General features: G+C 38.3%; 1 protein-coding gene across 1 annotated transcript in view; it reads right to left on the bottom strand.

The window, feature by feature from the left end:
* Window positions 1–5,643: 5,643 nt before the first annotated feature.
* The window catches only part of LOC129262032 (uncharacterized), a 55,164-nt gene continuing 47,870 nt past the window's right edge, over window positions 5,644–12,937 (bottom strand). Inside the window, exon 9 of the mRNA XM_054900068.2 lies at window positions 5,644–7,709. Within this exon, the coding sequence (XP_054756043.1) occupies window positions 7,499–7,709 (211 nt within the window). The 3' untranslated portion in view covers window positions 5,644–7,498. The remainder of the gene's footprint in view (window positions 7,710–12,937) is intronic.

Genomic DNA, 12,937 nt, shown 5'->3' on the forward strand with positions numbered 1-12,937 from the left:
CAATTTTTACACTAAGCATCTTGTAAGTCATTAATGATTCTGTGATTTTTTCTATACGGCTGGAAGATGAAATAAAAATAGCCCCTTGAAAGTTCTCCAATACAATCCAAAAGAGACGCACGTAATGTTTACCGCTTTCACCATCCCAATAACCCTCGTTTCATCCTGACCAGGGGGGGTTACGTTGAGTGCATATAAGGTTATACTTTCAACCCTCTAATACGGGGTTAGTCCACTTGTCATAAGGACCGCTAGTCAAAGGGCCACTAAGTTGCGAACGTTTGTTAGTCATAAAAGGGAAAGGGGGACACCAGTCGGCACCAAAAGTCACAATATCGTCAACGTGAATGCTTTTCACACTACTTTTTTCCTTAACCCCGGGAAATCGGTGGGGCTAAGGGGGGGGGGCTTAGCCCCACCAATTTCCTGGGGTTAAGCTTAGCCCACTTCTTTTTCACACTATGTTTTAGCAAAGTGGGCTAGCACGGTAAATAGTACGGTACTACCTGGCCCTTCAAAAAAGCAGGGTTAGCCGGCTTATTGTGGTGCTAGCATTGCGGTGCTAAGAGATACAGTGTGAAACGAACCTGGGCTAAGGAAAAGTGGGGCTAAGCAATAGCCAATCACAAAAGTCAAAATTGCACGTTAATCACGCTCTGTATGGTAAAATAATCAATATTCATGAGCTGTGGGATAGTCCGGGGTTAAGGCGTTAACCACAGCTAAGCAGATAGTATGGGATTCAAGAAAGACAGTGTGAATAAAAAAAAAGATATTATGGGGTTAATGATATAGAATGGGGTTAAGGAAATGCAGTGTGAAAAGCAAACGTTTGTTAGTCATAGAAGGGAAAGGGGTCACGAGTCGGCACCGAAAGTCACAATATCATTGACCACAATAGCCATCAATCGTGAAAAAAGACCTGCCAGTAATAATCAACAAAGAGAGCCGCTATTAATACGGGGGAAGTATGCTAGTCATATCGCTATTCATAATATAAGGGTACGTATTTATGCCTATATTATGACCTTATAAGAAGAGGGTCGCTATGGGCGGATCCAATTTTTCCAATAGGGAGGTAAAGTATGCCTATCTACACAATGATGCGAGCGGATATATTTCATTTTCACCATTTGAAACTGGACACTAATTCCTTTTTGTGAACACGATGCAATATTGCCGTGAAGCATGAAATTATTCGTTTTTTTCATATTTAATGTCTTGACAGAAACGGACATTCTAAACATGCTGAACGGCATGCATCTTACTAATACGAGCGCGAAGCGGGAGCTCATTCTCTAAGATTTAGACCCCGAAACAGGAAATTCTATGCACATTTGCAATGATGAAAAGGCCCTTATTATGCAGGAGCGAAGTTAATGGGCAAGCCGATTTTTGTATTTTCTGTGATATGACAAATTGAGATTTTTAAGTAAACAACATACTATAACACCCCCAAAAAATAATATGCTGATTTGAAAGTTGCAACATTATTAAAGAGCAATTAATTCTTCTAATCATTCTTCGCGCTCATTATTAAAGGTCGAGTCCACCCCAAAAAATGTTTGATTTGAATAAATAGAGAGAAAAAAATCACACTACCACAATGCTAAAATGTCATCAAAATCAGATGTAAAATGACAACTACATGTAACCATCATTGACGTATTTCTCAAGTACCGGTATAGGAGTGACAAAGGAAAAGTCTACCCCAACAAAAAATTGATTTGAATAAAAAGAGAAAATCCAACAAACATAACACTGTAAATTTCCTCAAAATCAATAAGAAAGTCATGACATTTATAAGTTTGCTTGATTTCACAAAACCGTTATATCCATATCCTGATCGGTATGCAAATTGAGAAGACTGATGATATCAATATTTCTTTTGTATTTTATTATATGAAATATGAAATACTTAATTTTCTCATTATCAAGTGAAACAACAATGAATTCCTCCCTGAACATTGATAATACTGTATGGTTCAGTCAATATTTTTAACCCTATTTGTAAAAAAACAAGGCAAACGCCAAGCGTTGTCTCGCCTGCATATTACAGTCATGAAGAGACTGCATGTCAAAACTATGCTACATGACTTCTGAGGCTGTCAGCAGTTTAGGGGGTGAATTGTTGTTCTGACAGTTTACATATGAATTAATGGTATAGGCCTACTTTATCCCTAGAAAATCAGATAACACTAAGAATGCTGTTAATACTATGAAGCTATAATTATTTCCATGCAAGTAAGGAAATGAATGTTAGTGAAAAATAATGTAATTGATAATAATGTGAGTACAATTGTAAAATTAAATTAATTATTAAGGTGTTGTGGCAAACTCATTGTTTGAAAAAATGGAGGAAAGGTTGTGCATGAAACATAAATATAAAAACTTATTGTGTGTGATTTTTAGCCATCTTGCCTTCACTTTAGCAGTAGGGTTTTCTAAATTGATCTGTGTGCATATGATAAGTAAATGATGCAAGAGTGAAGTACTACAAGATAAAATAAGTAATAGGGTATGAGTAAGAAGTTTGAAAGTTCAGGTATAGAGAGTACTGAGTTCTGAAGTAAAATGTTAGTGTTAAAAGTATAAAATTATAAAGTTCATGTCATTAGAGAAACAAAGTAGTGTGAAAGTTCATTGACCTTTGACCTTAATCAAATTCAACTCACATTCGAACCTGACCTACACCTTCAAGAGATGGACCTCTGTTACGAGTTTGGCGATCCCACCTCGAAGCTATAGAAAGTTATTGTGTGTACAACACAGCACAGTGCCAGTCATGGAAAGTTCATTGACCTTTGACCTTAATCAAATTCAACTCACAATCGAACTTGACCTGCACCTTCAAAAGATGGACCTCTTGTATGAATTTGGCAATCCTACCTCGAAGATATAGAAAGTTATTGTGTGTACAGCACAGCACAGTGCCAGTCATGGAAAGTTCATTGACCTTTGACCTTATTCAAATTCAACTCATATTCGAACTTGACCTGTGCCTTCAGGAGATGGACCTCTGGTATGAATTTGGTGATCCCACCTCGAAGATATAGAAAGTTATTATGTGTACAACACAGCACAGTGCCAGTCATGGAAAGTTCATTGACCTTTGACCTTATTCACATTCGACTAATATTCGAACTTGACCTGTGCCTTCAGGAGACGGACCTCTGGTATGAATTTGGCGATCCCAACTCAAAGCTATAGAAAGTTATTGTGTGTACAACACAGCACAGTGCCAGTCATGGAAAGTTCATTAACCTTTGACCTTATTCAAATTCAACTCATATTCGAACTTGACCTGTGCCTTCAGGAGATGGACCTCTGGTATGAATTGGTGATCCCACCTCGAAGATATAGAAAGTTATTATGTGTACAACATAGCACAGTGCCAGTCATGGAAAGTTCATTGACCTTTGACCTTATTCAAATTCGACTCATATTCGAACTTGACCTGTGCCTTCAGGAGATGGACCTCTGGTATGAATTTGGTGATCCCACCTCCAAGATATAGAAAGTTATTATGTGTACAACGTAGCACAGTGCCAGTCATGGAAAGTTCATTGACCTTTGACCTTATTCAAACTCGACTCATATTCGAACTTGACCTGTGCCTTCAGGAGATGGACCTCTGGTATGAATTTGGTGATCCCACCTCAAAGATATAGAAAGTTATTATGTGTACAACATAGCACAGTGCCAGTCATTGAAAGGTTCATTGACCTTTGACCTTATTCAAATTCGACTCATATTCGAACTTGACCTGTGCCTTCAGGAGATGGACCTCTGGTATGAATTTGGTGATCCCACCTCAAAGATATAGAAAGTTATTATGTGTACAACGTAGCACAGTGCCAGTCATGGAAAGTTCATTGACCTTTGACCTTATTCAAATTCGACTCATATTCGAACTGTACCTCTGGTATGAATTTGGTGATCCCACCTCGAAGCTATAGAAAGTTATTGGGTGTACAACACAATTGTTGACGACGACGCCGGAAATAGTGATACCTATGTCTCGCTCCGCTACGCAGGCGAGACAAAAATGAAATAATTATTTAGACAATAAAAAGCAAAAGAAATAGTGAGGGACAGCATCGACTGTCTCATTTGCATGACTCACTGAGTTGTGCATATATTTTGTGATAAATAAGCGAAAGTTTAAAATTACAACTTTCTTATTTTACATCCGGTTTTGATGAAATTTTCAGCATTATGCTAATTTGATTTTTCTCCATTTATTCAAATCAACGTTTTTCTGGGGTGGACTTGACCTTTAAAAGGTTAAAATGCAGATGGCTGATGTTCATGCAACATTCCTGATTTAATAAACGATCAATTCAAATTCAAACTCAAAATCAATTTTCTTCACATGCATTAAAAGAGGCAAAAGTGTCCAAATGTATAAAGTGCACATACTGAAACATAATGGTCCTATTAATGATAAATGAACACACAGAATTAATGCAGTGGATGTGAGAAATCAACAGGGGCCAAAGACCAGTCGAGGCTGATCACCGTATTTTCTACATAAAACAAAGAGTGGTAGGAAATTGAGCATAAAGAGCAATGTGGAGATACAATCGGTACGTATTTGATAACAATACAGAGAAAACCAAAAAGACAGAAAAGTCATTTGTAGGCCTAATCCACATAGATTCGTTACGATAATATTAAGCATGACTAAAATATAAATGATGTACAGACTGTTTCTTATGAACAGACTTTATTCGATCCGTCCCAACTGGTTTGACTATTTAAAATGGGACCCTCCCGGGGACCCTCCAAAGCGGGTGAGGGCCAGTCAGATCAGGATGGGGGTGTGTTAGCATGGACAGGAAACCATCCCCCCCACAAAAAAATGGGCGGGCTCGCAATGAGGGCCAGTCAGATCAGGATGGGGATGTAGTAAACGTGACATGCAAACTGTAGAATTGGCCCGGAGGGGCCACTTACATTGACGAGTGGATACCATGCGCGACCCAAAAAACACGTAAAAAGGATGTCTTTTTCAAGATAGGGACGTAACGTGATGAGGGTGTCAAAAACACAAAAATAATGAAAAAAGGGTATATATTTCGCTACAGGAAACTTACGTGCTTAGGGTCAAATTTGTGGGGATGATAAAACAAAATTAAAATGTTTTATAAAGGATGTCCTTTTTGCCCCAGCACTACGTGTTTAGAGTCCGATTTGCGCGAGGTGTGGAAGGTGGGGTCGTACTAAACCTTGTGTAAAGGTAAAACCGACGACCGAAGGACCCGTGACATAACAATAAAATATGGTTGTACTTGTTTAGGGGTTCATTTCAGGGAATACTTGCCAAGAGTATCGTTTTGATTCCAATACTTGTTAAGGGTAGTGTTTTACACACAAATACTTGTTACGGGGTGCATTTTCAGTATATGGAAAATACGTGTTTAGGGTGCTTTTCGAGACCCCATGGTCGCGCATGGTATCCACTCGTGAATGGAAGTGGCCCCCCGGAGAATTGGGAAGCAAGATCCATTCCTCTCTACCAAAAGTGAAGCCACATTTATTCTCACTCTCTTCGCATTCATCTTGCTTGACCCCTTAAATTACCAGAATGAACAAATTTTAAGTCCCCTTACCGTCGGCTGTACGGAGGGTTTTTTTCTTGGGGGTGGTGGTATAGGCCTACAGGGTCAACATACAAAATTGTATATTCATTCTAATATTCACAGTAAAAAAATCTCAACGAATCATGATCTCACAATAAAATTTTGAGACATAATTTAGGAGCGAAAGTAATCCAACAATCCAAAGTAGAAGGGTTTACTGACATTTGGTCAAATATCACTTGGTCTAATCATCAGATGGGCTAACAACATTCGGGCTACACCTACTTGTCGGTATACAAGTGAGGATTAGACCAACTGCACATTAGACCATGCAATATAGACAAATGAATAATGGACCAAGTGAGGATTGGACCAACTGGTATTAGACCAACTAGTATTAGACCAACCGACTATTTAGACAAACTGGTATAAGACCAAATGCAATTAGACCAAGTGACAATTAAATACATGAGACGAAATGGCAATTAGACCTAATGAAAATAAGACCAAGTGACGATTTTCCCAACTGGGCATTAGACCAAGTGGTCATTAGACTGACTATTAGACCAAGTGTAAATTAGACCAATTGATTATTGTGGTCATTAGACCAATTGAATATTAGACCAAGTGGAAATTAGACCAAACGGTCATTATACCATATATGACAATTAGACCAGGTGAACATTAGCCGAAGTGGAAATTAGACCAAGTGGTGTTAGACCAACTGAAAATTAGACTAAATGGCTTTCAGCCAGATGCTCATTAGACGAATTTGATTAGCCCAAGTGGAAATTAGACGAATTGGTTATTAGACCAAGTGAGAATTAGACGAATTGGATATACCTTTAGACGAACTGGTTGTAGACAAAATTAGTTTAGACTAGATCTATGTAAGGTTGGACGAACTGATATTAAAGTAGACCATGTGGTATTATACCATCCAATAGTTTTTCCGTGGTCGAAGTCGAAAACTTGTGTCTGAATTTGTAAAGGAGCAAACTGCTCCAAGCAGTACGTACAGTGTTGTAGTTTCTTCGCTTCCAAAATGGCAGCGCGCACCGTGCTATCAGGCAGGTTTCAAGACGTATTTCGAGTGGAAAATATCGGGCGATTCTAACCTCAATTTTAAATGTAAAGCGATGTTATCGTATTTTAATTTGATAGTCTGCGGATTTTTGTAGGTCAGGGTGTTGTTCGATCAATATTAGAGATCGAAAAATAATTTTTCTGATACCATCTTTTACACAGGGGCAGGGGCAAGACTGAGTGTGGTTTGGCATTGCTTTCATGTGAGCTCAAATCAGACGAGGGACCGGCCAGCTCGCGAGTATCGTCCCAACCGCGGCAGGCCGTTAATCGCCCCAACCGCGGCGGGACGCGATATATTTATTTTTTCCTCATCAACTTCTGAACAGGAAAAAATCTGGATCGTCCCTCCCGCAACACGTCGACCCGCAGCGTCAGGACGAAAAAAATAATAAGTTTGCAATCCCTTAGCAAAACCTAAAACAAATTATTGTAAACATTCATCCTCGTGAACAGGTTCTTCTCAGTTTAATAACCTCCCTTCAAATCCGAAGGTCTCTTGTAGTCTCAAGGTCTTCTTAACATAGGCTCAATGCCTTCCACCCTGATATATCAAGTATTTTGAATTTGATACCAGATTTCCTCCCCATATCCCTTATTTTCCCCTTTTGTTCCAAGAAATCTTTGTAAAACTTTTCTTATATCAATTTGTGATATACAGTAATCCTTGGACCCAATGGAAGAAAAGTACTGTCTATGGGCAGAGCTGAACTGGGTGTCCTTCCGATTTCACTATCCTAATGTCTCTTTTGGCATTGTTTTTTTTTGTGTGTATATGTTTTTTCTTGATATTTTATATCTTGCTTCTATTATGTTCCTATGTACACTTATGTTTTATATTGCGAATTTTGGAGAATAAATAAACGCAAATACAAATGTATACTCACCAGTTTTTGATAAGAGAGTGGAACATTCTCTTCCTTAGCGATTTTTGGTGCAGGTCTTGGTGATGAGATAAGATGATGGCTGTCCTCAGAATCAGAATGATCTTCTCTGATATCAGCAACTATGTGACGACGTATGGCAAGAATATTCAGACTGACAAAAGTATGAATATAAGAAGATATTAAAAGCATCACCGCCGTCAGAAGAGCGGCTCTTAGAGTCTTGCTAAGCTACATGTATGAAGGCGATATATACAAAGAGGATTCGGGACAGAACCTTTTTAAGGAGGATGACATTGCTCCATTGCATCACATACTTTCGTTTTTCTTCAATATATATTTTTTAGGTGGGAATTTCAACTTTTCTTGGCATTCTAGTAATAAGCTTAAACATGCTTGTGTGTTAAACAAGGAAGTAGGCAAACGACTCTGGCAGTCTTGCCTGCATTACATGATACAATATAGCAGCAGTGCTGACTTTTAACAACAAAGGAGGGAAATCTTATTCACTGTACCATCACTTTCATCAATGTATTCAATTAAATACAGGTACAATCCATATTCTGTTGTTCAAAAAAGACATCTAAATAATAATCATATGGAAATTTATTTTGCCCGATCTTAATTTATACATATTTTATGCCATGCTTGGGCCCCTGGTGATAAGCTCTTAGCTCTTTAAGGGGCCCACACCTTTTGTATCAATGCTTGATTTAATTGTACACATTGTAAATATACATTTGTATTATTTTTACACAATAAATGAAATGAAATGATAGTGGGCCCAGGAGCCACTGAGCAGTGCCATATCAACTTTGTCCTATCCTTTAAAGGACAAGTCCACCCCCCAAAAAAAGTAGATTTGAATAACAAGGCAAAAGCGATTTTGTGTCTCGCCCACTTATGAAAATAACCAGAAATATCGTGATTTGCGAGGGCACACAATAGAATTGTATCGAAACTTCATTGTGAAATGACTGGGATGGGAATAACACTTGTCATAAGAGCCTTGCACGTAAACTTTAATGTTGACCTGAAAATGACCTTTGACCTTACCATGTGACCTCGGACTGCAGCATAACATGCAGGTCCCCCAAGTCCATCTACCATCAAGTTTGGTTGAAAAGTGACTTACGGTTGCGGAGTTAGGTGTCATAAGAGCCTTGCACGTAAACTTTAATGTTGACCTGAAATGACCTTTGACCTTAACATGTGACCTCGGACTGCAGCATAACATGCAGGTCCTCCAAGTCCCAGTCAGACCGCAGGTCCCTATGCTAATGAGCAAAAAGACCAGATTCATCCAAATCATCTCGTGGCTGAATATTCCTCCTTGCAAAATCTCGTGATTCGTGAGATTTTCTTCTCTAAGAATTTACCTGTTTTAACCTCAAGTTAAATGAAATATTATTGCGTCATCAGATAGAGTAAATGTTACTCTTTCATATTGGTCATTTATTTTGTATTCAATATTTTGTTGAATAAGTAAATTTCTGGCCTGAAAATGTGCCTGAAAACTGAATTTTCTTCCTCTGTTTTCTTTTGCAAATTGTGCAAAACATTTATTTTGAGCCTCAATGATATCTATATCACCATAAAGCTGAACTTCTGTACTTTCTCACAATGCCACTCTTAATATGCGGCACCTTTTAATCGGGTCAAGATCACACTTTTCCCACCAAGGTACAAGACGAGATTTCTGAAATTTTGTACTTGCATGAAATCCAGAGTTCTGATTGGCTGGATAAGGTCCCGGGGGGGCCACTTCCATTGACGAGTGGATACCATGCGCGACCACGGGGTCTTGAAAAGCACCCTAAACACGTATTTTCCATATTCTGAAAATGCACCCCTTAACAAGTATTGGCGTGTCAAACCCTACCCTTAACAAGTATTGGAAACAAATACTATTGGCAAGAATTCCCAGAATTGAGCCCCTAAACAAGTACAGCGATGTATTTTCCATATTCTGAAAATGCACCCCTTAACAAGTATTGGAAACAAACGATACTCTTGGCAAGTATTCCCTGAAATGAACCCCTAAACAAGTACAGCGATATTTTATTGTTATGTCACGGGCCCGGGGGGGCCACTTCCATTCACGAGTGGATACCATGCGCGAACATGGGGTCTCGAAAAGCACCCTAAACACGTAATTTCCATATTCTGAAAATGCACCCCTTAACAAGTATTGGCGTGTGAAACCCTACCCTTAACAAGTATTGGAAAGAAAACGATACTGTTGGCAAATATTCCCTGAAATGAACCCCTAAACAAGTACAGGAATGTTTTATTGTTACGGGTCCTTCGGTCGTCGGCTTTACCTTGTTTGGTTTAGTACGAACCCACCTTCTACACCTCGCGCAAATTGGACTCTAAACACGAAGTGTTGGGGCAAAAAAGGACATCCTTTATAAAACATTTTAATTTTGTTTTATCATCCCCGCAAATTCGACCCTAAACACGTAATTGTCCTAGCGAAATAGATACCCTTTTTTCATTATTTTTGTGTTTTTGACACCCTTATCACGTTACGTACGTAACGTGCCCTATCGTGAAAAAGACATCCTTTTTACGTGTTTTTTTGGTCGCGCATGGTATCCACTCGTCAATGTAAGTGGCCCCCCCCGGGATAAGGTTCACAGAACAACAGGCGCGGGGTATTTGAGGAAATTACCACATGGGAAGTGTGTCCTTCCCATGAACCCAGGCACTGGAACCGTTGGAATTTGCCAGTGTGTGGTCTCTTTGACCAATCAGAGTACAGTATTCTTGTTTTCAAGCTACTTTATGTACTTGGCAAAGGAAAAGTGTGATCTTGACCGGATTAAACCAATTCTTATTTTGAAACCTATATCATTTTTAAGCATACATATTCAGCTTTATCATGATCTAAAAATCATTTGGGCTCAAACAAAAATAAAGTGTGAAAATAGCAGCTTTTGTCAGGTGAAAATAATTATTTTGTAGCATATTTTAGATCAAAATTTTAACCTATATTACAAAATCTTGAAATAAATTCAAACACATGACCTGAAACAATGATTCTTCTTCTTTACAATGATATTAAATTCATGAAATTCGATGCACAATTAGAGCAGCCATGACCGAATGAAAAGAGGTGTTTCGGTCCGCATCAAGCTCATTAAATATGCAAAACATCTCAAGTCATGAATATCACTTGGATGAAAGAAACCACTTTCTTGGGACCTGCCGTCTGACTGGTCCATCTACCATCAAATTTGGTTGAAAAGTGACTTACGGTTGCGGAGTTAGGTGTCATAAGAGCCTTGCATGCAAACTTTAATGTTGACCTGAAAATGACCTTTGACCTTACCATGTGACCTCGGACAGCAGCATTACATGCAGGTCCCCTAAGTCCATCTACCATCCAAGTTTGGTTGAAAAGTGACTTACGGTTGCGGAGTTAGGTGTCATAAGAGAATCTTGCATGTAAACTTTAACGTTGACCTGAAAATGACCTTTGACCTTACCATGTGACCTCCAACTGCAGCATAACATGCAGAACCCCCAAGTCCATCTACCATCAAAGTTTGGTTTAAAAGTGACTTACGGTTGCGGAGTTAGGTGTCATAAGAGTCTTGCATGTAAACTTTAACATTGACCTGAAAATGACCTTTGACCTTACCATGTGACCTCCAACTGCAGCGTAACATGCAGGTCCCCCAAGTCCATCTACCATCCAAGTTAGGTTGAAAAGTGACTTACGGTTGCGGAGTTAGGTGTCATAAGAGAGTCTTGCATGTAAACTTTAACGTTGACCTGAAAATGACCTTTGACCTTACCATATGACCTCCGACTGCAGCATAATATGCAGGTCCCCCAATAGTCCAGTCAATATAGGGTTTGAGCCACCACTAATTGCATCACTGGATATTCCACTGCAATGCTTTCCAGGAAGGTCCCCTTTACAACATACTAAAAGTCCCAAAAAATCCAAGCAGTGGAAATTTATGAAATTTGCATATTATGCAAATTAGCCATAAAAAGTTAGAAAAATAAGGAAAATCGTCCAAAAATTACAAAGTGTCATAAACTATTTTATTTGAGCGAAAATTCATGATAAATAACTGTATTCAATGTTTTTAATCAAAAGTACAAACAAATCTACCTCATTTGCATAATATGCAAATAAGCATCCTTATACGGAAAAAATCGCAAGATATTGTGATTTTTCTGACATTGACTGCTTGAAAATGTCATTATTGTTGAAATTTACATGCTGCTATCACTAAGGACGGTGAATACATTTATATTAAGCTTAGTGTCTGTAGTGTAATTTGCATATTATGCAAAAAAGTATCTAACATGCTATAAATATTAAAGAAAACACACTGGTGATACATTCCTCAAAAATTGCAAGTAGATTGTCTATTGAAATTGGAATATGACAATGCCTTTTAGGTTTTCCTAAACACCATATCAAAAGTCCTAAAATAGACAAGCATAGGAAAATCACAAAATTTGCATTTTATGCAAATTAGCCATAAGTTGCAAAATAGGAAAATAGTCCAAATATTGGAAATCAAGTGCAGAAAACATCATTAATTGAAAGGAAGCTCATGAAAAGTTTTACAAAATTATTTATTCTTTCAATAAAAACAAATCGTAAAAAATCTACCTCATTTGCATATATATATGAGCATCCTTATATGAAAAAAAATCCAGAAATTTTGATTTTACCCACACAAACAGTTATGAAAGCATTTCAGTCTAGATCAATATGATGTGATCACTAAGAATGCCCAATATATTACTAATCAGCTTAATATCTGAAGTGTAATTTACATATTATGAAATAAGCATCCGCCATGTTATAAATATTCAAGAAAACTTGTGATACTTTCCTCTAAAATTCCATGTAGATTATGTGTAACCATGATGACCATCCCTACACTTCTTGCTTGGTTGATATTGAATTTTTTTGGGAGCAGTTACCCCCAGGGCAGTTACTCCACTCATATTGTGCAAGGATGAGTCAGTTTTACATGAGTCCCACTGCTTGAATGCTTCATATTTCCATCCAAGTCTTGCTCTCCTCTGGACTTGGTAGAGTCTAGTATAGTTCACGCTAGCAAGCTCCTAGATTGTCAAGTGATCAGCACAAGATGTCACACCCAGTACAAATCAGTACAAATAAATGGCTGTTAGCTTCGAACATTTGGCCCTTGTAGCACACCACTTGTCTTGGTGGTGAATATGAGTACTTGCTTGGATCACGAGATATCTGGGCATTGTTAATAAGAGTACCAATGAGCATTTGCCCATACGAGCGACATTAAAGCCATTCATAAAGTCATGAAATGGCTTAAAGTGTACGTAGACATCTTTCTCAGAAACAGGAATCGTGATTAGACCTGC

Source organism: Lytechinus pictus, chromosome 5 (assembly GCF_037042905.1).
Source record: "Lytechinus pictus isolate F3 Inbred chromosome 5, Lp3.0, whole genome shotgun sequence".
In the NCBI taxonomy this organism is placed as follows: domain Eukaryota; kingdom Metazoa; phylum Echinodermata; class Echinoidea; order Temnopleuroida; family Toxopneustidae; genus Lytechinus; species Lytechinus pictus.